The sequence below is a fragment of the Talpa occidentalis genome, unplaced genomic scaffold, assembly GCF_014898055.3.
Source record: "Talpa occidentalis isolate TD23 unplaced genomic scaffold, MPIMG_talOcc4v2.1 talOcc4.10, whole genome shotgun sequence".
Taxonomy (NCBI): Eukaryota; Metazoa; Chordata; class Mammalia; order Eulipotyphla; family Talpidae; genus Talpa; species Talpa occidentalis.
This window is the reverse complement of record NW_023600993.1, coordinates 104813120-104840984: the sequence shown is the minus strand read 5'-3', so window position 1 is coordinate 104840984 and position 27865 is coordinate 104813120. Positions and strand designations below refer to the sequence as shown.

The 27865-nt window shown below is 59.3% G+C and overlaps 2 protein-coding genes across 2 annotated transcripts in view; one reads left to right on the top strand and one right to left on the bottom strand.

Annotated features, from left to right (window-relative positions):
- Positions 1-8355, top strand: part of LOC119237703 (piezo-type mechanosensitive ion channel component 2-like) — a 54707-nt gene extending 46352 nt beyond the window's left edge. The window contains exons 37-41 of the mRNA XM_037501652.2: positions 4256-4546; positions 4736-4852; positions 5198-5277; positions 6848-7064; positions 7473-8355. Coding sequence (XP_037357549.2) covers positions 4256-4546; positions 4736-4852; positions 5198-5277; positions 6848-7064; positions 7473-7908 — 1141 coding nt within the window. The 3' untranslated portion in view covers positions 7909-8355. The remainder of the gene's footprint in view (positions 1-4255; positions 4547-4735; positions 4853-5197; positions 5278-6847; positions 7065-7472) is intronic.
- Positions 8356-9102: 747 nt separating this feature from the next.
- On the bottom strand, positions 9103-25371 carry NPEPL1 (aminopeptidase like 1). Its single transcript, XM_037500882.2, is given in 13 exon segments — positions 9103-9820; positions 10237-10347; positions 10781-10957; positions 11304-11427; positions 12287-12387; positions 12858-12935; positions 18405-18547; positions 20110-20191; positions 20576-20665; positions 23937-24107; positions 24766-24782; positions 24785-24950; positions 25222-25371. Coding segments are annotated over 13 exon segments (1569 nt in total). The 3' UTR covers positions 9103-9661.
- Between the last annotated feature and the right edge of the window lie 2494 nt (positions 25372-27865).

Here is a 27865-nt window from a genome sequence, read left to right as displayed (position 1 = left end):
CTTCTTTTTTCACAATCCTCAAAAATACATAAAAACCATTCTTTACAATAGTTCACGCACTGTATTTGGCTTGCAGGCCAACTTGCTCGTCTCTTCTAGGTGCTTTTCTTATAGACAGCATCTAATTGAGTCCTATTTTTCTTTTAATACAATGTAGCAACATCTGTTTTTAATTACTGTATTTAGACCATTCAAATTTAATGCAATTATTGCTACAGCTTAATTTAGGTCTACCATTTTATGATTTTTCCTTTGTCTACTGGCTTTGGGGCTCTATCTCTTTGTTACTTTTTAGTTGCTTTAGGGATCACACATACCTAATCTTTCACAATCTGTTTGGTTTAATGTTACCACTGCATGTGAAACATAGAAGCCTTATTATAATAAAATTCTTTACCTTCTCTATGTCACCTTCTCTGCTATAATTGTCATATGCATTAAATCTACCTCCAACAATGTTATCAAGTTTCATTTTTAAAGTTATACATATTTAAGAAAATATTCCACTGATTTGTCCAGCTATTTACCTTTTTCTATTGTTCTTCATTCCTGATGGTGCAAGTTTTATTCTGCTAACATTTCCCTTTTGTTTGAAAACCATCTTATTATATTTTAGAGCAGGTCGGCTGGTGAGGCATTCTTTTAATTTTCTTCCTCTGAATATGTCTTTATTTTGCCTTCATTCTTAAAAAATATCTTTGCTCCATTTAGAATTCTGAGTTGACAATTCTTTTGGAGAATATTTACAAATGTTTCCCTGCCTCTGACCATCATTGTTTCTGATGAAAAAAGTCTTTATTGTTTCCTTCCTTGTTAGGTGTAATTTTTTCTGGCCGCTTTTAATACTTTTTTTATCTTTGGTTTTCAGCAATTCAAGTCTTGGTGTGGTTTTCTCTCCGTTTATCCTGTTTGGAGTACTGTAAGCTTTTAAACTTGTAAGTCAAGTCTCTTGACATATTTGGGAAGATTCAGAATTATTATTTCAAAAATTTTGGGGATTCTGTCGAGTACAATGAATGTTTGAATCATTCAAAAGAAGTTCTGGAGATCCACAGCAAAATGTAGGATCTATGTATGACTAAGTACACGGGATTGGGTACTTGAAAGTCTCCATGGGCAGATCTCAGGCCAAGTACTCTTACCACAAAGGGAGAGAAAAACAAACGGATCAGGGAAACTTTTGGTGGTAATGGCTAAGGCGTTGATAGCAACGATGGTATGACAAGTGTACACTTATCTCCAAACACATCAATTATCTCTACTTTATAATTCAGAACTTACAAAAATCTGTAATTTAACAATTAAACAGCTATAGCTTTTTGTATGCAAATCATTTCACAATAAATTGTCTAAACTTTTTCTCCACACTAATCTGTTTTTAGGGACTGCCATGGTTAAGAGTACTAGACCTTCTAATATTGTTTAACAAGTTGCGGAGGTGGTCATTTTTAAAAATTGTTTGTTTTCTCTTAGTTTTTCAGATACTCTAATTTCTACTGATGTATTTTCAAGGAATACACTGTATAGACTAAGAATTTCACTAATCTATACAGTGAAATTTTAATTTCAGATACTCTTGCTCAGTCTTAAGTTTCGCTAGATTCTTTTTAATGAAACTTTGTAACAATTTATGGAAAGTTTGCAAAAATATGGAGCAGTTCACATACGTAGTTTTCCCCATGGTAATGTTTTTTATTTTATTTTATTTTATTTTATTTATTTTTTGCAGATTTATTTATTTATTTATACAAGCACTGGGTACAGTCAGAGGCACGGGAGGGTGAGAGAATTCACCAGAGCCAGAGCAGAGAGTAGAACAGGCAGAATGACGAAATACACTGCTGAGGGGAGCAGCGAGCACGGCAGGAGAGGTTTGCGTGCCATGTGGGACCCTCACTGGTAGCCAGGGATTGAACTGGCGCTGCAGAGGCTGTGGGCAGCTTTGCAGCCCAGCGCTCAACAGCTGCGCCACTGGGGAGGCCCTCCCCATGGTAATGTTTTACATAACCAGGTACCATGGTATGTTTATCAAGTTAAGAAGCCAACACTAGTCATTACCATTAACTAAAATCCAGGCTTTATTCAGATTTCACCTATCTTCATACTAAGACCCTTCTGTCTATTCCAAAACCCAATCCCATATACCACACTGTAGTTAGCAATTCTTTGTTAGAGCTTAGCTTTCTTTGCCAAGACTTCTACTTTTCCATTCATTTCAAGATTGTTCAGCTTTACCTCATGAAGGATAATTAGAACAGCTGTTGTAAGAGTCTGTTGTCTGACAATTCTAACATCTGGATCGTCTCAGAGTTGGCATCTTTAGAATGCCTTCTCCTTCAAGATTTGGTCAGATTTTTCTGGTTTTTGGTTGCCAAATGATGTTGGTTATTTATCGTGGACATTTTTGTTTGTTGTGATTATGTGAAAAGACTGGATCCTCCTAAAATATGCTGACAAAGTTTTACTTCTTCTTTCTCCTCCTCTACTTCTCTCCCATCCTTCCCTCTAGTAATCCCCCCTCGTTTCTTCATCTCTCCCCTTCTCCACTCCCCACCTCCACTGTCCTTCTGTTTTAACAGTCAGTCTACCCAGTTGGATCACACTGCCAGTGCTTTCCCTCTTATAGGCAGTGGTTCCTCTGCCAGTTGAGTCTCCCAAGTTTGGGCTATGCTGTTAGCATATGCCCAAGGCACATTCTCTCCAGGTCAGTGTGGATGTGAATGTGGTGTGTACAGTAGTTCAGCACCGAGGTCCTTGCCTCTGAGAATGGACCTGCCCAGTGCTGTGTGGTACTCACTGCACCCTCTGCTTCAGCCTGGGCAGAGTACCCACATGCCTGTGCTTAGCAGCACTCCCCAGGAAGACAAGGAACTCCTGTGCAGGTCTTTGGATTTGTTTCTGTCTGGGAAGTTCTGTGTGCTGCACACTCCAGTTGCCTTGGCCTTCCTGGGTCCTCAGCTTTGTTCCTTCAACTCAGGAACACCACCAGGCTCTCATCGGTTTCCTCCTTCCTGTTCCGCAGCCTGAACCCTCTCAGGCAGTGAGCTGGGGCAGCTGGAGGGCCCACCATACTGGCCTCCTTTCTCTCAGGAATCACTCTTCTGTGCTGCCGCCTGTCAGTGTCTGAAAACCATTGCTTTATTCATAGCTGTCTTATTTTCTTATTTGTTTAAGGCAGTGGGGTAAATCCAGTCCATTCCACTCCATTATGGTGGGAAACAGAGGAAAGGTGACAATTCAGGGGATGTCAAACACACTTGGTGCTTTCCCTGCAGGCCCCGCTCCCCGCCACCATGATTTCCTATGTGCTCAAGAGCCTGAACTTCATTCTTTCACATTTCAGCCGGCAAGACTGTGGCTTTCTGTTAGATTCCGGTGCCCCTGCACTAAGCACTCGGGCGTCCTCAATCACCTGAGAGAATCACATGACCACGCACCGCTCATGCCTCCTTTCAAGGCTCAGCCCTTGCAGCGTGTAGAGTGTGCGGGGACTCGCCAGTATCTGCAAACAGTTGGGCTTTTTTTTTTCACATTTGTTAAGAGTTTCTACTTGCGAGCTGGGTTTCCCATGACCACTCACGCTGTTCTGACCCTCACAGCCCCTCATAACCTCCTGGACGCTGAACTCCAGAGCCATGTCTCCGCTGTGCCCAAGAAGGGGCCGGGTGGAAGCTCGGGGCGCGGGCACACCGTCAGGAGGTGGCAGAGCCGCGCGGCCACGGCATAAGCGCCCCGGGGGAGAGGCCAGGAGGCGGGAGTGCGGCGTCGCCTCGTGGGGCTTGGCTTTTAGGGCCACAGGCTGTGGTCCCCCGGGCCCTCCCTCACAGCCTCGGGCCCACTGGGCTCCGAATCCTCCCGAGCGAGCAGAGAGGGCGCGCGGGCGGGCAGCGTGCGCCACGACGGAGGCCGGCGGTGCCAACCGCGGCCCTTCACGGTGGAAGTGCCCGGCTCTGGTCTGGGCAACCCCCGGCGGCTGCAACCTTCCGGGCTCGGCCCTGCCCACCCCCTTCCTTCCTTCCCAGTCGAGCCCCGCGCCCCAGGACCTCTGCCCCCGGGGTGCCCCCCCAACGCTCTCCCCTCCCCCCCGCACCCCAGCCCCCCGGCGTCCAGGGGAGCGGGCGTCACTTCCGCGTCCCGCAGCGCCCCGAGGCCGGGTCCTTACCGAGCGGGAGCGGCCGCCGGCCCGCGCTGCACCTCTCCGCGGGGCAAGGCCGGGCCCCCCGGGGCCCTCCAGCCTCCTGTCCGGATCCTCGAGCTCGGCGCTCGGCCGCCATGAGGCGCGGCGCCCGGGTCGTCACAGCCGCGGCCCCGCGCCCGAGGGACGTCACCAGCCGCCGTCGCGCGTCGCACGTCGGGCCCGAGGCCTTCCCGGCAGCCTCTGCGAGGACCGGAAGAGGCGGGGCCGAGGCCCCAGAGGCCGCCCCTTCCGGCGCGGCGCCCACGTGCGGCGCTGCCCGGCCGGCGAGGTCCGGGTGGGGTTGGGGCCGGGGCCGAGGCCAGGGGCGGGTGCGCCCTGGCGAAGCGCTTCTGCCTCCCCCGACGGCAGGTTCGCCTTGGCCACCCTGTCCTCCAGCCTCGGGCCCGAGCGACCCTGAGATCGTAGGCAAGGCCACGCAGCGCGCCCTGGGGCCGGGTGGGCACGGCGGGCCGTGGGCAGGGAAGCTGGGCCCACAGGGCCCCCCGCGGCCAAGCTTGTTTCCCGGGATGTCTGCTCTGACTTTCCTCTGCCCTTCAGGAACGTGTCCCTGGTCGAGAACGTGGAAGCCTCGGGCGACCGCACAGTGCATTACACAGACAAGGAGACGCGCGACCATCTGGTGCAGATGCTGACCCACGCCCGGACGGAGCCTGTGTAAGTGCCCTCCGGGCCCTCGCGGCACGGCCGAGGCGGGGTGGCATGCGGGGGGGGGGGGCTAGTCTCATTGGATGAGGAGGCTGCCGTCAGACCGTCATTGCACTGGGGCAAGCACCAAACTCTTGGAAGAAAAGAGTTAAAGAGAGCTCTGCTTACGGAGTCGGCAGAAACCTGCTGAGGCGGCGGGGCGGAAGGGGTGAGCCACGTGGAGTGTCCCACACGGCCAGTAGGAATGCGTAGTTGTGGCCTAGTTGCAGCTGGAGACCACCTCATGTAATGGCGAGGCTAAAACCTCTGAGCTTTTCAACTTTGGGGGGTTTGTTTTTGTTTTCCTGTCTGAAGAATGCTCCGTGGACTGATCCCCAAAGTACTCAGGACTACAGCAGGGACAGAAGCAAAGATTGCCCGCCAGCTGAATGTCGGTAAAGATCCTTTCCATTCATTGAGGGGCACTGGCTTGCCTGGATTCTGCTCGCACATCCCTGTCCCCCTCCTCCCTTCTTCTGGGGGAAGGCTGGGACTGAGCTGTCAGTGGGGAGGGACGTCCTGGGCTTTGGGAACCCACAGCAGCAGGGTGGGGCATGAAGGCAACCCCTCACCCTCCGAAGCCCTATCCATGGGCCATGTGCAAGGACTTCTGCCGGGGCTAGTTCTCCAGGAGTAGAGCCTGGCTTGGGTGCGGGGCTCAGCCAGCCGCTCGCATGATGACAATATCTCATGTGCGTAGGGCCTGGTACTTTTCCAAGGGCTTTTAAATGCATTATCTTGTTGGAGGCTCATTTGAGGCAAGGACTTGAAGCAGACTGAAAAACAACTAATTTACTGAATCCTGAATGGAGAGGAAGCTGAATGCAGCATGTGTTTTTGCTGAATCTCAAACCAAAACAACCTTTTGTTAAAGAACAAACAAACAAACAAAAACGCAGAACATCAATTCACCAGGGAACACAGTCTGAACAGGGAAGGCTCAGAGCAGAGAATCACTCAGCCAATCCAAATTCAACAAACATGCATGGGGGGAGGGGCAGCTGGGGTCACAGATGTGCTCATGTGGGGGCCCCAGCACTTTTAGGGGCTGCGCCAGCATGCACTAGTAGCATCCTTCCAGGCAGAGAGCAAAGGCTGGGCCATTAAAGCGCTGCTGGTAGTTGGCTGGGGGGGCTTACAGGTGGGGGGCCCTTAGCAGGGTAGGAAGGACAGGTGCCTTTAGGCCCTGAGTAGAGGCTGCATTGCCTATAGTAGGACAGGGGCAGTTTTCTGGATGACGGGGGCCAACTAGCCCCCCCCCGTGGTGGCATTGGAGTAGTTTACTGCCGCAGTGAGGTGGGTGGAGTTTCTGAGCTGGCTCAACACCCATCACTACTCCCCACGTAGAAGTGATTTCATCCTGCTTCATTCCCTTCTTAGAACTCATTCTTGGTGGCATAGACAGGTGAAGTGACGTAGCTGAGGATGCGGTGGGTGTAGGGGAGTCAGTGGGTTTTGGTGACCTGGGATGGGAGGCAGGCAGGTACATTTGGAAGGGCTGTTTTTAACTCTGCATCCACTGACAACCCACCTCACAACTGTGCTGAAGGAGAGGGTGTGGCCAGCGGGGACCTCACGTGCAGCACAAACTCCACAGACTGGTATGCGAGGTCATGCTGTTGGCCTGTAGGACACTGGCTTACTGGAGCCAAGGCCACAGGGAGCAGAGTGGATGGGGGTCCCCACGGCTCTATGGTCCTGGGGTGAGCAGGTGTTGAGACTGAGATCTGGGCCATTTTAGGGCCCTCCTTGTTTACCTAAAAGCAGGTGACGATCAGTTGCACCCCTGAACGTCCTGTCCTTCCCTGGCCTGCTGACATCTGGAGCCTCACACCTCAGCCCTCGTCTTATCGCCACCTCTGTTGACACTCACTGGCCCTTCTGGATGGGCTCTTACCTCAGTCCCAGGGATCTGAGTTGGAGTCCCTCTCCCAGGGCACTATTGACCACGGCCCTCTCCCGCAGCCCACTCCCAGAGGCCCAAGGACGTGGACCAGCTGGCCTTCTTCCGCAACATCACGGTGCGGCTACAAGGGCTCAAGGCTGCGGAGGCCGAGTGGTGGGTGGTCCAGGAATGGAGGCCAAACTGTAACCAGGGTCAGGGCTGTAGCCAGGACCTGGAGCTGCTCGTCTGCAGTGACAAAGTCAGCCCCCAGAGCCTGGGCTTCCTGGCAGGATATGGGTAAGGAACAGCCCTTGTGCCTCAGGCTATTCAGAACCACTGGGCCCTTTGTCCTCCCCAAAAGTGTCCTGGGTGGGGAGCCCACACCCTAGAAAGGCAAAGATGGTGATCAGCTGCTAGTGATTGCCCGGAATTGAGAGCTCCCCACCCCCCACCTACTTGCCAGGCTCTGGAGAAGCTGTTGGCTCCCAGCAGGAAGCTGAGAATTCTGCCCACCCTTGGTACCCCTTCCCCCAAAAGAGATTTCCATCCTCCTGACCCTCACTGCTATCTGCAAGGTGATGTTTACTCCGCTCCGGGCTCACATGGGAGCCAGGAGCCCAGACCCGCACACCAGAGGTTGGTGGCCAGCCCTTGTACGAGCCTGGGGCATGCCGGGATGGTACTGACCCCTAGCCTCCTTCCCAGCATCGTCGGGCTGTATGTGTCGGTGGTGATGGTGGCGGCCAAGATGATCCGGGAGCAGTTCCTGGGCATCTCCCGCTCCATCATGTACGAAGAGCTGCCCAACGTGGACCGTGTGTACCGGCTCTGCACCGACATCTTCCTGGTGCGTGAGCTGGGCGAGCTGGAGCTGGAGCAGCAGCTCTTCGCCAAGCTCATCTTCCTCTACCGCTCACCGGAGACCATGATCAAGTGGACCCGGGAGTGCCTACCTGCCCCTCCTCGCCCACCGCCCCCTGACCCTGTTGCTGGGGCTCCGGTGGGGCAGGGGCAAGCAGCTGGCACATCCGCGGGTCCTGAGGAAAACCAGGCCTTTGGCTCACCCCCGGTTCCCCCGATGCCGGGCACGCAGGCCAGCCCTGAGCCTGCAGCTGGTCCCCAGCTGGGGCCCAGGCCCTGAGGCTGCCTTTGTGCCCACACAAGGGAGACTCAGTTCATCCCCTGCTCCTTGACCCTGCATCCTGCGGCCCCCTGGCGGAGGGGGGTGCGGACAGTGCCAGCTGTGCAGAGAAGGAGCCAGAGCACCTCTGTGACCTCTGCCCTCCTCCAGGGCATGTAGCAGGGAAGCTGGTGAGAGCTGCCTATTGCAAGGCCATTAAGCAAGCTAATGACCCATGAAGGCTCCTGGGCCCTCCGGACGGCCCCCCTCGGCTCACGGAGCCCGCTGTCTCCTGTGCATTTGGCCGTTAACCACTGAGCGTCTCGTGACCACTATTATTGCTATTTAACGTGTCCGGCCATGGTTTCCCCAGAAGCGGCCAGAGCCTCGGAGCCGCTTCTTGCTTTTCCGGCTCAGCCAGGGCTGCGCACACAGCAGGCAGTTAATAAATATTTGCTTGAGACCAAGTCCAGAAAGAGTCACCTTGATTTCCATGACAGGAGGAGACTTGGCGTCTGGGGAGCCATGGGCTGGGTGAGGAGGTTAATGGGCCAGGAGGCATGTCCCACAACCGCCTTCGCACCCCTCTGTCCCCAGCAGAAGCGACGTGGGCAGCCCCCTCTGTCAGGTGGGGCTGGAGTTCCCAATATCTGGCCCTCTGGGCCCAGACAGACCCCCACCCCCTTCACAGAGCACCAGAGAGGACACAGGCTACCTCTGCTGACCCGCGCTGGAGGACGCTGGTGCCCAGGCGCTGTGGGGGCCGGGTCTCCCTGGGGAATCAAGAGTTGGTTTCTGAGTTTTCAGCACCTTGGATTGTGGCTGGAGAGGCTTCCGGGCCCAGTGGTCACAGCTCACTAGTGTGCCTAGAGGTCATGACCACGGCCTGGTCATGGGGAGCCGCAGTGTTTCTCCCTGGCACCTGCTCCGTGAGCCCTCAGGAAACTGAGACGCCAGGTCGTGCCGGCTGGAACCAAGGGTCCCAGGCCTCCACTCCCCAGACCTGCCCTCCATGTTGGGGGCTCTTCCTTCCCAGTCCCCCAATACTCCCGCCCAGCCTCTGTGTCCTCCCACCGCCCCCTCCCCACGCCAGAACTGCAGGCTGCCATAAAGGAGGCTGTGTCCAAAGCCAGAAGCTGGTTAGGAGAAGGCAGCAGCAGCCTGCGGCCTCGGACCCACAGCAAGGCCGTGGGTTGGTTTCCCAGAAGGGGAGGGAGAAAGGAGGAGACAGACCGAAGGGGTGGCATGGTGCCGCTCTATTTAATTCAATCCCAGTGAATTCCGACAGCGCCAAGCTCGCTCCACAAAACCGGGTCCTTGGACACAAGTCACCTCTGCCCTACGCTGGCAGGCCAGACGCTGGTGCCCTGCGCTGGCAGGCCGGCCGAGGCGGCAGCACTGGTGAGCAAGGGCCTAGGTGTCAGGGCGTCCTGTGGGGGCCGGGGCAGACAGCGCCACAGGCACACACACCCCAGGCACAAAGCGGAGGCGAGGCCCATGCACTCCAGGCCCCAAGGTGCTACTGAACCACAGGTGGGAGCAGGCTGCCAAAGCTGGGGAGGCCTGCAGGGCCCTGAACAAAAACCCCAATGCTCCAACCCTCCCTGGGCCCTGCCAAGCCCGAAGCTGGCCTCTAAGATGTAAGAAGGAGCTGTTTCCAGCACCGTGACAATTAAAATAACCCAGAGCCCCTCTTAGGGTATAATCTTACAATTGCTTAAAATCAATCAGTGCAAAGTGAGGTAACTAGCCCTGCAGGCCAGGGTGGGCGGCCTCACACCAGCCTGCGCCTCTTGGAGTCCCTTTCTGTGTCTCCCTCCTGGACGTCCACCTCACAGCCGAGGGGGGACACCAAGTTCAGCAGGGGGTCATCGGAGGCCCGGCCAAAGAGCGCCAGCAGGAGGGCCACCCCGAAGCCGGTGGCACGTTCACCCTGGGGGCAAAGGACGAGGGAAACAGACCCTCAGCAAGCCCGCCTCTGTGGGAGCAGCTCCCAACCACAGAAAGGGCCCCCCCTTCGCCACCCGACCCCCTTTCTACCATCCTGCCACACTCAGGGCCAAGGAGTGTGCAGTGAGCTCCTCCCGCGTGGACTGAGAGTGCCACTCGAGCCCCCGGGTCTCTGTGGGCCCCAGGCCGCAGAGCAGTCTCTCTGTCCCAGGAGGCCAGGGCCCCGCTGGCCACCGCCCACTGCCGATGAGCTCGGCCTGCAGCCCGGAGCCAGGGGGGCTCTGGTCAGAGAGGTGAGAGCTGCCAGGCCAGCGGGGGACCCAGGGAGCAGACCAGGTGGCCGCCGGCCACAGCAGAGCCCTCACAGGAGGAGAGCCTCCCCCAGGGCACCGGACTCACGGCGTGCACGGGAGCAGCGATGTCCAGGTGGACCCAGACCCCGGGCCAGTCGAAACCAATGTGGGAGGCGATGAAGAGGCCAGCACAGGAGCTGGGGCTGTTGTCCCGGTCCTGGAAGGGGCGGTCTGTGACCCTCTGCTCCCAGCAGTGGGGCATGGGGGTGGGGGCGCACCACTAAGGGCGCCTTTCCGGGGTGCTCCAGTCGGCTGGCCGTGACTCTCACGTGCCTTTTGATGCACCGGGAGAAAGGCCTGCACGTGGGAGGGCTCCGCTGGAGGAGACAGCTGAGGGGGGCCGGGGGCCTGCTGGCTTGTGGGTAGAGGTCTACCTTCACCCCAGGAAAGGGGAGAGCTGGGGAGGAGCCACCGCAAGGGGGGTCAACTGATGCTGACAACAGAGTGGGGGGGACGCCCGGGCTGCAGACCAGGGAGAGGCACGTGGGCCCTTTGGGTGCTTTTCCCGCAAATAGGGAGCAGAGGCCTCGCTGGGGGTCTTGTCCGCCCAGGAGCCCCGACAGACCCACCACGCGCGGCCCCAGACCTACCGCCACCGAGTTCTTCATGTCGGCCACGGCTGAGGTGAACTCGCTGAAGTGCAGCTCGGGGCAGTAGACAAGGGGGTGCACCAGGTCCCCGCACTTCCTCCCGGCCGTCACGCAGGCCGCCTCCCACTCGGCGCTGTTGGTGAGCACTGCCGCGTGGTACTTGCCCGTGGCGATGCCCTGGGAGCCAGGCATGGAGGCAGCGCGGCAGGGCCAGGGCAAGCCAGAGCCGCAGGGAGCGGCAGGAGCGGGAGACAGAACGCAGGAGGGGCAGAGAGGAGGGCAGCAAACGCAGCCACCGCAGAGGCGGGGGGGGGGGGGCAGAGGGAGAAACAGGACTGTGATCAGGAGGGCGGGGCGGGGCCTCCTGTCCTGGCCCGGCCAAGGGCTGGCCCCCAAAACCTGCAGGACACAGCCACAGGCTCCAAGGGCTACTTGGCTGGGCTGTGAAGGTCAGGGGCAGCAGCTCCCTTCCCACTGGGCTCAAGGTGGGGTCAGGCTCTGGGGACTGCAGCTAAGGGCCCACCTGAGCTCCAGTCAGCGTGGCCATGTCCAGGATGATGTCAGCGCCCAGGTCCTTGCAGGCGTAGGACACGCCATCGGCCAGCACCAGCCGGCCCTCGGCGTCCGTGTTGTTGATTTCCACAGTCCTGGAAGGATGGAGGCCCCTCAGAACTCACGAGACCCCCTTTGCTGCCCCTCGCCCCTGCAGCGTCCTCTTCCCGGTGGCACAGCAGTGCCAGGGTGAGGGCGAAGGGGGCGGACCAGCCCTCTGCGCTCAACAGGGAGCTGGGGCTGTGCCCAGCTGGCTGGCCTGTTTCTCCATCCTCGAGAAGGGCGATGTGGTGGCGGGAACTGGGCGGGGCTCCCGGCACACAGTGCCTGGCCAGGGGTTGGCACCAAGAAGTGCACCTTGTGGGCCCCCAAGGACTGGCACTTGTGTGTGTGTGTGCACGTGTGTGCACATGTGTGTGCATGTGTGCAGCCGCACTCACATGTGTTTATAGAGGAGGGACGCCTCACCTATTCTGAACCCTGGGCCACCTGCTCCTCCAGCTGCCGCCAGTTGTGACCTTCAAATGAGAACTTCGCAGCTGCGAGGAGGCAATCTCAGGGCTGACCTCAAGGGCGAGACGCGGGGAGGGCCCCCAAGTTGGGACTGAGGGGATGTCTGGGGGAATGGAGTTTCTGGAACCCAAGAACGCTCAGCCTGAAGGTTGGGAAGGGGTGTCTGCCTAATGCAGGGCGGATCCCAGCTCTGAGTCAAGCACCATGGGGCCCAACTTGTGGTTCCATGACACGGGACGTGAGGTCCCCTGCTTCCGGAGCCCCAGGGCACTCCTGGGCACCCCTGGGAGCAGGCAGCCTGCTGCCCAGGGCCCCCTGTCACCCAGGGCCTCCTGCCCCTGGGGTCCGCCCAGCAGGGCCTGTGTCTGGCTGGGGTGAGCAGGGACGAGCCCGGGGCCGGGCAGCTGGGGCAGCGAGCAGGCGAGGGCGGGGTGGCCTTACTTTCCTGAGTACAGCATGTGAATGTCGTCAGGTCTCGTGGCATTGGGTCCCACGGAGTTCTCGGCCAGGCAGAACACAGCGTGGAGGTTGTCTTTGAAACCCTGGGGACGCGGGGCAGAGGCTTCAGTTACAGGTCGGTGGTAGGCAGAGGAGGGATGGGCTGGGAACCCCATCCCAACCCGACAGCAGCGGCAGACAGACAACAGAGCTCGAGGGAGCAGAGGACAGTGCTTCCCGGCTCCCCCAGCGTTCCCACGGGGCTCTCAGGTCAAGGCTCACCCTATTGGGGGTGACCCTGCCACCGGTCACACATGCGCCCATCAGGACTGCAGGGGGGGCAGCTGCCCGGCAGCTCAGCCTGCTCGGACCCTGCTCCTCGTCCACACTGTGGCCGGTGGTCAGTGTCCCTCCCTGCACAAACCCCGAGTTCTAAGAGGCCACACGGAAACAAGACCTGAGGGCTCGGCCTCAGGCAAATCTCAGCCTTAAATTAGTTTTCTGAAGCCCAAACCCAACATCTGTGCTGACAAATATGCACCAAACAGGCAGGGCAGGGCGTGCGGACACTCACCTGCTTGATGGCAGCTCTGAAGGCCCCCAGGATGGCCGCGGCTCCACCGCAGTCCCTCTTCATGCCCGGCATGGTGGTCTGCAGGGGTAAGCAGACGATGCTGACCAGGTCAGGACAGTCCCACCCACCCTGCCTGTCCCATCAGGGCCCCCTCAGGCAGGCCCCCCTCAGAACCCACAGAGCCAGGCAGCACAGGAAGGGTCAGACGGGTGCTCTTCTGGGGCAGCAGAAGTGGTGGCCAAAGACCGTGGATCCCATGTGCTCAAGCAGAGGCTCAGGGGGTTACCCCCCTAAGGTTACCCAATGTAACTGTGCCAGGTGGGAGGCCCCGGGAGGCCCGTCCCTGTGACTGGGTTCTCATAGGGACATCGCCACCCTGGCTCCAAGGCCAAGTTGCCCTTTACCCCCACTCTGCCTCCTCGGCCACCTCCCTTCCCTGCCCACTGCCCTTCTGGAAGGTTGGGTCAGGCCGTGTCCCTCGTCACAACACACGAAGCTCCAGTCTCCGCCATGTGGGTGTCCACCAGGACCACCTCCCCGCAGCAGAGACTGCCCCGCCGGCCCCATGCTGGTTCTGGCCTTGAGCCGCCCCCAGCCTCAGCCCCTCTTGGTCCGGGCTCTCTACTCCCCGTCACCATCCCGGACAATCCAGTCGGGCTCACGCCCACTCTCCCTACCACCCTGTCACCAACCCCACCCCACCTCGGGGACACCTGCCCGCCACCCCTCCTGGGTCAGACAGGTCTGGAAACAGAGGTGCCCTCCTGCGTAAACGTCACTTCCTATAAACTGGTTGAGAGTGGCCACATATTCTTACGTTTTATAGGTTCTCAACTCTAATTGACAAGTTCATATTTTAAATTAACAAGAGGTCACCAGCTGGAAGACTTTGGTTTGAAATGTACCCAGTGGTTTTCTGAACCCTTGTCAGATGACACGAGCTTCAAGTTTTAACAGAAAGTGTTTTTAGACATAGACTGAGCTGCTTTTACAATTAAGTAGAGTGAAAACGGCCCAAGGAGCTCTATTGAAAGTAAGTTGTCTCTTTGAGCTAATCTGTGAGAAAGCACAGGATTGTTTCAACAGAAAAAAAATGAAGCCTCAGATCCACAGTCAAACCATTTGCAAAATGTCCACGCAGACACTGGCTCGAGACCACCACCACCACCGCTGTGCCCGGCCCCGGGCGACGACGCCGAACGCGCGTCTACCTCCATGACGGTGACAAGCGGGGCAGAGCCCGTGCTGTCCCTCTTTTGACAAAAGAAGCCATCTCCACAGCAATGCTAAGACGTCCCCTGCCTCTCGCTCGGGGCTGACACCGGTGCCACCGCGGCCAAAGCGGCCGGAGTCGAGGGGCGCTAGGGACCGGCCAGCCGCGGGTTCATTTCCAGCCCTCCGGGAAAGCCAAGTGCTGCCAATTTCACTCCAGAGTTCCCTTTCCCAGTAACATGACTAGCTTAAGACTCAGTCCTTGAGTCCAGCTGTTTTCAATATTTTGTGTGAGGCAGTGGAAGGTGCTCCAGAGCCCCAGCCCCGGCCTTTCCTGGGACGGCGGTTCTGGCGCAAGCAGGCACACGCCAACCAGTTCTGAGCTCCAGGAATCCGCCTCTCCCTGGGAACAGCAAAGGAGCAGCGATGTTACCCAGTGTCTGGACACCTCTCTGAGATGAACAGAGTGACCTCTCACCTCCAGGAGGGCAGCTGGCTTGAGACCAGAGCATCCAAGCAAACATCAGCGCTTTGGAGAACTGGCCTCTGCTTCTTGGCACCGTGAGGTTTTTTCATGAGTTATGATGGCGGATCACCCAGTGCAACTTTTAAAGTATGTCAGTTGGGGGCTGCCCTGGTGGTGCAGGGGTTAAAGTCTCAGCGCTATCAAGCTATCGGCAGAAACTGAAGCCTGAGTTCGATCCCCGGCCAGGGAGCTGCCTCACATGGCACAGCAGACCTCTCCTGTCTCGCCTGCTGCTCCCCTCAGCAGTGTATTTCAGTAGATCTGCCTGTTGTGCTCCCCGCTCTGTCTCTGGGGAGTCCTCTCACCCCCAGAACCTCTAGTCTAACACCCCAATTCTTGGATGCATAGACAAAAATAAATCTTTAAAAAAATAAAATGTCATACAATGAAATGTATCAAATGTGGAGGTTCCACATAAGCCCATGACTGATATTTTCCAAAGAACCGAAGCAGAATGTTCTGAAATCATGTGTTCAGGACAGTTCCAGATGGACCAGGAGAGTTTAACGTAACAGAACAAAAGTTCACTGACAGGGACTCAGCTTCCACACCAGAACCAGCCTTTCCAGAAACCAACACTTGTCAAGTTTTGGTGTAATAGCAAAGAATGGGCTGTGACACACGAATGGGCACTGAAGCCTGCTCCACTTCCAGCTACACACCAGACTTTCCTGATGCATTTCAGCTAACGCAACCTGGCAGCAGATGGTGGGCAGAGCAGGCCTGCCAACCACCACTGCCCACCAGTAAAGGCGGGCACCAGGAGCCTCGCAGCAACGCGAAACAATGCCATACTTCTCTTTTGTTTTTTTCATCTTGGAAAATAGTTTCCATAAAATTAACATGAAGTGGGTTTACATTATTATTTTTAAATGAAATAATAAATATCTTTAAAAATGTCTCAGTTTTAATTTCTAGTATGGGTCACAGCAGTCGACACCACACTCATAAGCAAAGCAACTCTGGGGTTGATACTTTTAAGAAAACACCTTTAGGGGGCCTGAGGCTGACAGACTGGAGACCCACAGCACAGGTTCACCCCGACCTGTACTGGCCTGGGATCTGGACGTGGAGCTGTGACTGTTCCTGCAAACTAGGAGCTAGTGCAGCCTGCAAAAAATAACTAATTGCCAGGAAGTGCAGTTCTCATTCTGGTCCTCCAACGAACCCACATCCAAAACAAGCATCTTATCCCAGGAGGGTGGGGCTACAGTTCTACCAGCCTCCGGGGGTGCCGGTGGGGCAGCAAGCACTGCAGTACCTGGAGGGGCCAAGTCACGTGCGGAGAACTTAAAAGCCAGAACCAACCGACTAAAGGCCAGTCTGCCTCCTCTCATCTTCACTTGCTGGGAAACCCCAACGCCGGAGGTAAAATATTCCTCCCAAGAAAGTCTGTTGTTGGTTGAAATGAGTTCTAACCCTAAAAATGTAGCTGTAAATGCATGTATTTTAATTATTCTTTTAGAAACATTATTCTTTTTTTTTTTTTTTTAAAGAGAATGGGGGACTTTTTTTATAGAGGCATGTTTTATTTATTTATTTATTTGTTTATACATGCACTGGGTACAGTCAGAAGCGCGGGAGGGTGAGAGAATTCACCAGAGCCAGAGCGGGGAGCAGAGCAGGCAGACTGAAGTACACTGCTGAGGGGAGCAGCGGGCGGCAGGAGAGGTCTGCGCGCCTTGTGGGACCCTCCTCCCGTGGCCGGGGAGCAGCCGGGGATCGAACTGGCGCCGCAGAGGCCGCGGGCAGCTTCGCAACCCAGCGCTCAACCGCTGCGCCACCGGGGAGGCCCAGAAACATTATTCTTTACGGCCCTGGGAGCTGCCGCCAACCGCAGCAGGCCCGGCCCCACAGGCTCGGGCCTCGACTTGCTTCGGAGCCAGTTCCAAGGGGCTGGGACCGTCCTGGCAGCTCTGGATGCAGGTGGCAAGCACCTGGGGCGTGGGGGTTCCTGCCTCCCAACAGTAGACCCGAAGCAAAGCCTGCAGGCCCCCTCAGTCTCTGAACAGCCGCCTTGTTCTCAGCTGCCCTTCAAAAGTCGCTGCAATGACTGTCAAAGGACAGAAGCGCGGACAGCACCACAATCCCTAGAGTTTCCTGGGAAGTGGGATTCTGCGCAATCTCTGCCAAGGGATCCTTATGTTACGTTAAAGGCCTTTCCTGAGTACCCGTGCAAGGTAGCTTCCCGTGACAGAAAACGCTTCAGAATCAAAATTAATGGTGTTTTGGATCAACTGGGCGTGAGGCCAGATTGGCAGAGCTGACACCCAGTCTACCTGTTCAACACAAATATGTGAAGAAGATCAATTCTGAGAGTCATTGACAAATCTGCCGAAGCTAAGGTTTGAAAACAACAATTATAATGCTAACATCCATTACAACAGACCATCCTAGAAGGGTTTTTTCTATTTAAAAATAAATTAAGTTAATGCCACTTGAAAGTGTTTAAACGACATTAATGTAATGCAGGACTGCTTTCTTTATTTGTACTGTAATGTTTATTTTCTTTTTAATTTTTTTAATGGTATGACAATATGTACGGAATTCAATAAAAGAGAGTGTTCACGATCAGTGTTGTTTTTTTTTTAAGACCTTCATTATTATTAGTTTCATCTCCTAATTAGTCCTGAAAATTATTTTGTTTTTTAAAGGAGAGATTGTTAAAAAGAAGATCTTGCCCTCTAGGTACCACCAAATACACTGGATAGGCTACAAATGCAAAAATAGCAGCCCAACCCCTACCCTACATGGGGACGCAAAACCAGAGCGACAATAGGGAGTGGTGGGGCCTGCGGCACATGGGAGGGCCACACGTGAGGGTGTGACTACCTCCCTAGGGACAGTGCCACCACCCCAATAGAATATTGCCAGGAGTAATGCAGGACCTGCACAGTCAGATCTCCTGAGTTTACACAAGGTCAGAAATTCAGTCTTTTGTGAGAATTCTTCCTGTTTTCAAATGTTGGTGACTAATTCAAATTTTAAACACCAAGTGGACCAACAGGACACATCTGTGAGCCATGTGGCGGCCGGGATTTAGGTTTGCTCGGCACGTGCTCAGTGTGTGATCTCCCTTCTAGAGCTTTCTCCCTGGACGGTCGATTCCTCTCCTCCAGATCTCCTGGGGCTTAAGTTTCACGTGTGCTCCTTCCTGGGACTTCCCAGCCTTTGCCCCTTGCAGCCACCAGGCCTGGGCAGTGCGGGGATGGGCAGAAGCCAGCCCGCTCCTTCCATTGCGGGTGCTGGGAAGGGCAGACAGAGGTCCGCTGGTGCTCCTGAAGCGTCATCTCCCGATGCAGCCGAGCTTTACTGGCCACCCACAGGAGACTCCTGGGCCCACCTCCCTGCACATCCCCAGGTAGTCTGCTGGGCGCAATGCTCCCAGGTGGGTCCGAGTCCCCGGGCACCTGCTTTCCTAGCACTCCATGTGGCCCCGCCACACTCTCTGTGTGGAACCTGGATGTGGAGACGGAGGAATCGTGCCCCGCGGTATCTCTCCTCCAGACCTGTTCCCCAGGCTCCTGGCTGATCCCGCCCCTCCCCCATCCTTCCTTCCAGCCCCCTCATCGTCTCTGCTGCTTTCCTCCTCCGGCTCCGGCCCAGGTGTGTTGCTTCCTGACTCTTGCTTAAAATGTGAGCATGAAAACCTCTCACACTTGGAAGGGGAACAGAGGCCGCCAACTCTCTTCCTGAGTCGGCCTCCTGCAGGCACACCCAACACCAGCTCCCCAAAACGGTGGTCTTCCCCATGCCTCGGGAATTGGCAAGCTGGGTCCTGCCCTCCCCACCAACGGCCGGCACCTCACCTTCCCTTTGATGCTGAGCCCCCCGGTGTCATACACGATGCCTTTGCCCACCCACGCAATGGTCTGGGTGGCTCCGTCTGGGGTGTGGCTGAGGACGGCCAGAGCTGGGGGGTGCAGGGCGGCTTTGCCAACACCATAGATTCCTAGGGGGAGTGCAGGGAGAGGGTTAGACTCGGGTTGGACAGAGCAGAGGGCCCCCCAAGCAGCCTCCTGGAAACCCCAGCGCTCTCACGCCGGCTTGCAGATATTTCTCCTGGAAGCTGTGCAGTCCAAACCTGAGCTCCCTAACCCCTCTCCAGCCCCCTGGCCAGCGTGGGATCCGGGAATGCAAATCAATTCCAAAGCTCCGGGACTGCAAATGAATTCTATGCACTGTGTTGTTAGGCAAGAAAACCTACTGAGAAAAAATATTGTATCATTCCCAGAGAGAAATGAACAGGATTGCAGAATGAAGTGATTTTTGGATAACGCTTCAAGGCCACTCCAGCCCACGCTGGCTCCCCTCCCCGCGCCCTCGCACTCCCAAACCGCTCCTCCCTTTCCAAGCTGGCCTCAGCCTCTGCCTTGCTGTGCATTTACACGGCCCATTTCTCCAGGAAACCGGGGCCTGCTGTGGGCAGAGTCCACAGTCACAGCGGCCCCAGCAAGGGCCAAGAATGGTTGCCTGACAAACTCCTACCGAGCCGTGAGACCCTCGCACAATCACCTCCTCCGGGCTGGCCTCTTCACAGGAGTGGCTCCCCCTCCACTTGTAGTGGGTTTATGAGGCTGTGGCCCCCAGGACCCTCCTCTGGGCCCTCAAGACTTTGTGGAGCCCCCCCCCCCCGCACAAGGGCGGGCGGGCAGGCCCTGTCTCACTTCTAACCTCAAGGGAAGGCAGAATGAAGACTAGGTCCCAGGCGAGGTCAGGGGGAGAGCTGGCTGCACTCCCGCTGCCCCAGCATGCTCAGAGACCTGAGAGCGCCTTCCCGGGAGCACTGCGGGCCTGGGCAGGCCTGTGCCATCCGCCCTGGGCAAAGCGCATGCCCTGCGGCCCAAGAGGGCCAAGAGCCCGGCCCACCCCTGGCTGAACCACGCCCGCCGCCCTCAGAACTGCAGGTGATAAACAGCGTCACTTTCAGCTGCTGCCTCCTAGAGTAATTCAATTTGCAGCCACCGAGGACAGAAAGTGACCGCCCCTCCTCAGCCTGCAGGTGCCAGTCCGCCCAAGGCTGTCCTGGGCAATGGGGCGAAAGGCCTGGTGACTGGGGAGGCTTCTCAGAGGACGTGACTCTGAGCTGGGAGGTGCAGTTTTGGGCACCCCCGCCCACGCCCCATGAGGGTATCTTGGGGGAAAATTCCAGAGAGTTGTAAGTACAAGACCCTGGTGCGGATGGGAACTTGTGTATTCGAGGAACCGAAAGGCCCCGCTGAGCTGGCCGGGGGAGTGAGGACAGAGGCACAAGAGGAGGCCAGAGAGGGAGTGGGCGGGGGAAGGACTTGGACCCCGCAGCTTCCAGAATCTGAATCAGACTCTGAATCGCTGCCTCCTTCTCCCCCAGAGACGCTTGGCTTCCCAGGGCCTGGCGCAGGGCTTGGACAGGGCTGGATTCCTTTGGGTCACGAGCAGGATGAAGAGTGGGAAGATGCACCAGGGCCCAGGGCCGCCCAGCCCCCTACCACGGGACAGCCCGGGCCTGTCCCACGAGCCTTCACGGCCACCCACCTCCAAAGCCCCGGGTCTTCAGCTCCTCATCCCGGATGACAGTTGGGGCGATCCCCAGTTCCTTTCCAACTTTCTTAATCTCCTGGATGTGTTCGTGGAAAAAACAACACAAGGACACGTGAAGATGGCTGAAATTGAGGCGCGGAGGGGGCTCTGGGCCAGGGAGGAGCTGCCCCGGACGCTGGGAAGAGCTGCCTCAGGCGTGGAGCCCCGACTCTCAGCTCTGAGCATGAGCAAACCCCCCAAGCCCTGTAATTTCCTGCAGCTCATGGCCAGAGCCCCACAGCGGGGGCCCGGGGCAGCCCCACCCCCGCCAGGGCCCGCAGCCCTTGGAGCAGGGTGGATGGCAGGACTTCATCGGCAGCGGCCCCAGGCCAAGTGCTGGCACATGGACGCTGACCCCCTGGTCGTCCCTGGGCTCTGCCGACCCCCGCCCAGCCTGCTCTGCCCTGGCAGGGCCACGAACCTCTAGGAAGGTGTCCGTGTTCATCTCGTTGCACGGCGTGTCCACTATGCGTGCCGCCAGCCGCACGCCTTCCGTGGCATTCACCAAGCACTAGGGAAAAAGCAAAAGGTCATCACTGGGGCCCTCTGCTCCCCTCCCCCGGGACCCAGAGGCACACACCACCAGGCGAGGTTTGGGGGCTGCTGACAGGATGGTAGCTGCCACCCGCTCTCGTCCCCAGCACCTACGACCTCCCAGAGAACACAGAAACCCAGCTCAGCTCTGCCCCCAGAATTGCACAGGGGCCCACGGCCTCACGCCAGGACCTAGAAGGAGCAGAGACGCCTTCCTTCCAAACCTCACCCCCCAACACGCTCCCGCCCCAGCGCAGGAGGCTCTCGGGCTGGGCCTGAAAGCGCAGGAGATTCCTATCCCTGGCCTCTGCTGCCCCCACGCCCTCCCTGGGGCCATGTTACCCTCGTTAGGGACTGAAATGCTGTGTCCCCTCCCTGAACGCTCATGCTGAAGCCCCGCCCCCCCGTGACAGTATTAGGAGGCCTTGGGGGTGAGGAGGGCTAGATGAGGCAGGAGGATGGGGCACTGGGATTAGTGTCCTCCGTAGAGGTGGAGGTGGGAGTCGGGTCTCCTTCCCCGTGGAGGACAGGCTGGACAGAGTCCTCCCAGGACCCACCCCACCTCCACTCTCAGCCTCCACGACGTCTGTCATTCAAGCGCCCCCCACACACCGCCAAAGGGAACTGGGTGACCGCACCATCCGGGCGGTCTGAGACACTTCTCAAACCACCACCTCCAGAAGCTTCTCTGGACCCTCCCAACAAATGAAAAAACCCTGCACCTGAGCCCTGGGTCTGCTGGTGCCCCCCCCATGGCCCCCATTGCTGGGGAGAGCCTCTGCGTGTGTCACGCCACCCCGACTCTGGTCACTCACACGACCCTGCCTCGTGCAGCCCACAGTCTGCTGGGCACCCGGGGGGGGCTGACGTGGTGGGCAGTGCACACGAGGACGCCTCTCACGGGGGTGTGCACCAGAGGTCACGCTGTCCTGGACCCTGGCACCTAACGGGGACTCCCTAAGGAGCCGCGTCCTCCGCTGCCCGGGCGGGGGCCCCAGACTCTGCTTTCTCGTCTGTCTCTGCCTCGTTTATGCCCACAGCGCCCTGCTCTCAGCTGGACCAGCGGTGCCTCCCGCCCCACCTCATCCCGTCACCCACCCCCGGGTCTCGGAGCTTCAGACAGGAGGCCGGTGGCCTCTCCCGCGCGCGGGGCAGAGGCAATATTGAAAGAGAACAGCAGCGCCGGTACAGCGGGGGTGCAGACAGCGTCACGTTCATCATCGCCTCTCCCAGCCGCGCGTGTCAGGGAGGGCAGCGCGGGTCGATACGCCGGCCCGGCCACCTCCGGCGAGGGCCGCGGCGCGCCTCTGCCTGTCCCGAGGTAATTAAACCCCAACGCCTCCGAGGCAGAGACCCAGGCTTGACAGCTCATCCACGAGCTGAGCCCGGGTGGCCAGGCCCGCCTGTCAGCGGGCTCCTCCGGGAGGCGAGGGTCCCCGTCTGTGGGAGTCGCAGACACCCATTGCTCATCTCTGACGCAGCCGTGGCTGCTGTCTGGGCGTGCGTCAGTGGCCGGGGACTTGTCCCCGAGGAGGCCAGGCGCTGGACACACCTGGGGTGAGCTCAGTGCTCCTCTGTGGCGCGGCTGGGGTGAGGGGCGGCCCAAGGAGGGCCCAGAGTCCCTCCACCCCTGTAGAGCTGCGGGGCTGGGGTGCACCTCGTCACACCTGTCTCCCCTCACTAAAGCAGGCTCAGTGGCTGTTCACGCCGCTCACCCACGTGAGCACCCATGGTGCATCAGTGCCCTGCCCGGGACCCCAAAGATGCCAAGGAGCTCACAACAGCAGACTCACAACACCCCGGAGAGGAGGGCAAGAGGGAGGACCAGGCCTCACAGAGTTAGCACCCGCGCCTAGTGCCGCACGGGGGAGGCTGCTGCGGCCCCGCGCTGGGCGGCCCCGGCCAGGCCCCGGCTCTGCCCTGGGACAGCAGGGCCCGTCTCGGGGTGACTGTGAGTCAAACCCCCGCCCATGTGCACAGCCGTGCCTGGGCCCCTTTGGGCACGAGGGAGCCACTCACAAGGCCAGGCTTGCTTTTGTCAGGGGGTGGGAAGCGGGGGGCAGGCAGGCGGTGTTGGAAGGTGGCAGGCCCAGCGAGGAAGGTACCGCAGAGTCCGGGCAGCAGCAGGGGCCTAGGCGGGGTCCCCGCAGTGGCCAGAGGTAGTGGGGGATGGAGATGCACAGACGACTGGCCCTCGTCACGGGCCGTCACGTAGGAGACCAGGTCCCTGACCCCCGAGCCTCCAGCCCCGCAGGGGCACAAGCGGAACAGAGATGTACAAGCCCAGGGCAAACAGGCAGGCCTCCGGAGAAGCCAGGTAGCAAGAAGCTGGATCAAGACGAGGCAGGCCAGGAACAGGAAGGCAGGGCAGAGGCGGGCAAGGCCAAGGGAGGCAAGAACTGGACTCTGGCTGGAAGAAGGGGAAGAGGCCAGGCAGGAGGCAGGAGGGCAACATGGGGGTAGCCCTGGGAGATGCTCAGGTTTCCAGTCCCCACTCCTGCCCTGGTGATGATGGAGCCAGAGGCGCGAGCCCTGGGGTGCCGATGCTAGCCGGAGAAGAGGGACAGGCATGCCACCCACCGGGAAAGAGCAGGGCCTGGGGTGCAGCAGCAGCCGAAGAGACAGGCAAGGAGGGACAGTAAAAGTCCAGGTTCCGCAGACCGTCGGGAGGGGCGGAAACTTGATTTGGTGGGATGTGGGGAGGAGGGAGTTGAAGCAATGGGGCTGCGTGGGGAAGGTTTGGAGATGTGGAGAAAAGAGCCGGGGAGCAGCTCTCGAGGGTGCAGGCAGCATCCCTCCCCCCCAGGAGACGCTGGACCAAGCCACCAGGTGCGCGCTCCCAAGACAGCAGGGAGGGGAAGCAGGAGAAGGGCAGGCCGGGTCTGGGGTGGCCACCGCAGGGACAGGAGCCCGACACCCAGCCTTGCGAGGACTTGGAAGTTGGGGATCACCAACAGCCTGGGCTCGGAAGGACGACTGTGCAGGGCAGGCGGGTACCGCGTGGGAAAGTGTGGGGTGTGACGCCTGGGAGCGGCGGGTCTCAGCTGTGGACGTGGGCGCACGGCTCGGCTTCGCCGTGCAGCCAACGCCGCTGAGCAGAACCAGATCCCGGAAGTCAAGACCGCGGAGGGGGGCCCCGGCCTTCTCTGGAATGACATCACCCACCCTCCCGCCCTCCCGGGAAGCAAGAGCCAGACCCCTCCCCTGGCCATGCTGCCACGAGCTCCTGGGGACCCTGGGACACCCACTTGCAGAGTGGACACCTCCACGGGCCCGTTGTCTTGCCCCACCAGGAAGAACTCCACCACGACGGTCTTCTTCTCCGAGCGCCGGGAGGTCCCTGAGCGGTGGGTGAACAGCGGGAAGGCCCGGGCCAGGGCACAAGCAGAGGCGAAGGCATCCGACTGCTCACAGGCCATCTGCAGCACAGGGGGAGGGCGTGAGGCGGGCAGGGAGGGCCGGACACAAGCGACCTCGGGGCTGGGGGGAGCGTGGGGCCTCAAGGGTACACCCTGGACAGAGGGGCCCAACATAGCTGTGAGCCGGCGGCTACCCCGCCAGCCTCGCTGCCTGAGGCAGGGGCGGCAGCCACTGGACCTTGTTATTGCCCCCAAGACCGGCGCAGTGAAGAGCACACGTGGGCTCGGGCAATCTGGGTCTGGGTCAGATTTGCCACCAGACCCGACTGGAGTGAACGGTGTGGCCTCTGGGACCTGGGTGCCCCTCTGAGAGCAGAGGTCACAAGGCCCCGTTGTGGGGTGCCGCCCAACTCTGAGCCACCCCGGGCCGGAGGGCTCTGCGGTCCACAAGGCCCGAGACCAGGCACCGGCACCGGCCCCAGCGCGGCCCCCAGGACGGCTACGGGTCGGCTTCAGTTCTGGCGCGAGGCCTGCCTGGCGAGCAGCAGGCTGGTGCCAGCTCTAGCGCTGGGTCGTCTCTCGGTGTCAGTACCAGGGAGGCTTCCAGAACTTTCGCCAGGCGGGTGTCCCGAGCCGGCGCCGGGCTGCCTGGCGGGGCGGGGCCCTGGCCCACCTGCAGCCCAGCCCCGGCCGCGCCCGGGGCGCCCCGGGGACTCACCAGGATGCACCGATGGGCCCCGGGGGCAGGCAGGTCCGCACCAGCCGGGTGATGAAGTGCGCGGCCGAGGGGCTGTTGTGCCGGCTCACCCGCGAGGGCAGGGCGGCCACCGTGGCGCAGTTCAGGTAGAGGGGGCAGCTGTCCGTGGGGTTGGGGTTCAGCGTGCTTAGGGCCGCCTGCCAGAGCTGGGGCGGGGAGACAAGAGGCGACCCCCCTTGAGAGGCGCGGCGGGCGGGGCCTCGCCCGGCGGCGGGGCCGTCGAGGGTGCGCGTCGCTCGCGTGGACGGCCGGGCGGGGGGCGGCGGGGGGCGGCGGGGGGCGCGGGGGGGCGCGGGGGGCGGGGGCGGGGGCGGGCCGGGCCTGGGGCCGCGGGGAGGGCGCGCCGGGGAGCGGGCCCGCCGCTGGCGCCGCCCGAGGAGCCGCGGGCCTGGCCGCGCCCGCGCCGCCCGCGCTCACCTCCTCGGTGACCCGCGGCTGCAGCTTCCCGCGGACGTGGCTCCAGGGCAGGCGGCGCAGGTGGGGCAGCTGCCCGAGCAGCAGCAGCGGCCGGCTCTGCGGGTCCGCGTCCCCGGCGCTCGCCTGGAACTGCAGCCCGGCGCTCGCCATCTTCCCGCCGGCGCCCGCCCGGCCCCGCGCGGCCCGGCCCGGCCCCGCCTCCCCGCCCGGGCCGCTCGCGAGACGTGCAGGGCCGCCCGGGCGCGAGGGGGCGCGGGCGCGGCGGGGCAGGCCCGGGCGGGCGCGGGCGGCCGGCGAGCAGGCCCGGCCCGGAGGCCGCGAGCGCGCAGGCCCGGCCCGGCCCGGCCCGGCCCGGCGCGGCGGCTCCGGCGCGGGCGGGCGGCCGGCGGGGAGGCCGCGCCCGGGCCCGCCCTCGGGGGAGGCCGCGGAGGCCGCGGGGCAGCAGGCCCGGCCCGGCAGGTGCCACCAGCTCGCGGCCCGGCAGCGCCCCCGCCCCGGGCCTCTGGCAGCCCGCGGGCCCCGGGTCTCTGCACCCCGACCGGCCCGGCCGCCCTTGCTCGCCCCCCCAAGTCTGGCTCGGCTGGGCCGCTCCTGGGGCCGCGCCAGCTCGGGTCTGTGGGGCCCCCTCCCGGGGGGGCAGGGGCGGTGCCAGCGGGCTGTGCCCCTCACTTGAAGGGCTCCCCCACATTCATCAGACCCCCCTATTCGCAGGCATGAGGGGCGCCAGAGAAGAGGCCGCTGCTCGGAGGACAGCAGACTGCACACCCGGCCCCCCGGGGTCCAGTGGGGCGTTTCCCAGCCCACCCCTGTGTAGGGAGCACAGTGTGGCGAGTCTGAGCAGCTGCCCCCCACCCGAGGGAGAGAGGGGGGCAGCCGGGGGTGCACGAGAGAGGGCCCGGTTCCTGTCGGTGAGGGGAAAGGCCAAAGGGGGCGGCATGGGTGGGGGTCCCGATGAAGGTGGAGGGGTGCCGCTGGCAAGGGCCCCCTGGCAAGGACCCTGGCCCTGCTGTGGCTGGGACACAAGGCTGGGGGATGACCCTCCTGCTGAGGAAGCCCTGCAGGACTCATTTAAAAATAAAAAGGTGTCACCACATCCTGATTGCTCAAGGGCCCTGGTGGGCCGTGGGCGCCCTCCCATCCAGCTTCCTCTTCTCTCTCGGCCTCCACACCAGCAAAGCCAGCTCCCCAGAGCGCGCTGATCTCTGGGCATGCCCCCCCAGCACACACCCCCCTCCCTGCCCGCGCCCCACGGGCGGATGAACGTCCCAGGAGAAGGGGCTGCGGCAGCCCCAGGCGGCTCTTCTGTGGGGCCTGGTGCAGAGCTGGCTCTGAAGACAGTTGTTGAGTGAGTGAAAGGAATTCCTTCGGACCCCTCAGCTTTCCTGCCATAAAAGTCGACTCTAATTGGATCATATTTTCTTCAAAAGATGTTGCAGCAGCTGAATGTTTTCACGCGTCTGCAAAGGGTAGAAGCGCACGTACAGAGATCTATCACTCTGTTCTGTTTGCAAATACACTGCCGGCGGCCAGGCCCGGCGAGGCCGGCGCAGGGCCAGGTGGGGGAGGGGATGGAAGCCAACAGAACCCCTCGGGCCCCTGGCCAACAGGACAGGAGCAGGCCCGCGGGCAGGGAGGCCCTGGAAGGAAACACAGACCTAGTGTCCTGAGACCGGCGTGCAAGGACAGAAGGTTCCAGGGGCTAAGGGGGAAGGGTGAGGACGGTGGACTCCACAGACTGGCAGACTGGGGGGGAGGGCCCAAGAGCATGTGGCCCGGCAGGGCGGGCAGCGGTGTGTTCAGGGACTGGAAGGGGAGAGCAGCTGTCTGGTGAGCAGAGATCATCTTGGTGACCCCCGCTTTTGGAATTGTCCCCCTTTAAGAATACAGTGAATGACCCCATGGTCCCCAAGAAAAGATGAACAAAACGATTCGATTCCACCAGCATTTATTAAACATTTATTATACACCAAGCAGGAGGAAATGTTAGATGCTTGTTAGAAGTAGACAGTCTTGATTCTGGTTTCCAGCCACCTCTGAATCAAAGACATCCAAACTGAACAGAACACGGAGGAATTACTCCACTTGAAATGCCTGCCAATTTCCTCAAGATGCAGCTCGTGACAGATACAAATAAATTCCAGGAAAGTGCTTTCCCCTTTCGCTGAAGACTTTACAGACGTCAACATAAATAAGACAGGCAGCACTTTGTTTAGATAAATTTTTATGAAGGCATTAATCCACAGCTCAGTGTATATTTCACTGTCAATGAAAAATTCACCTTCATTTAATTTTCTTTAAAAAAAAAAAAATGAAAATTTAAAACAACTTACCAGATCTTTAGTGCAACCCCAGAAGTCATTTATGTTTTTCATGACTCGAGATTCATTCCAAACTCAACAGGGTGTTCAGACTTAATTTAGGAGTTGAGGAAAAGACTAAAAACTTCTGGAAGAAATCAGAATAAAATTCCCAGGGCTTATTAGGAAGCATTTTTGGGTACAGTTCACATTCTAGAACACATTTCTGAAATCTTATCATGTAAAATGGCCTTGGTGTGTGAAATGCTTGTTTCCAGGGTGACCAGGGCCCGAGCTCAGCGGCCCAGCCCCTGGACTCTGCCCACACCCCTGGCTGCGGGGCAGCA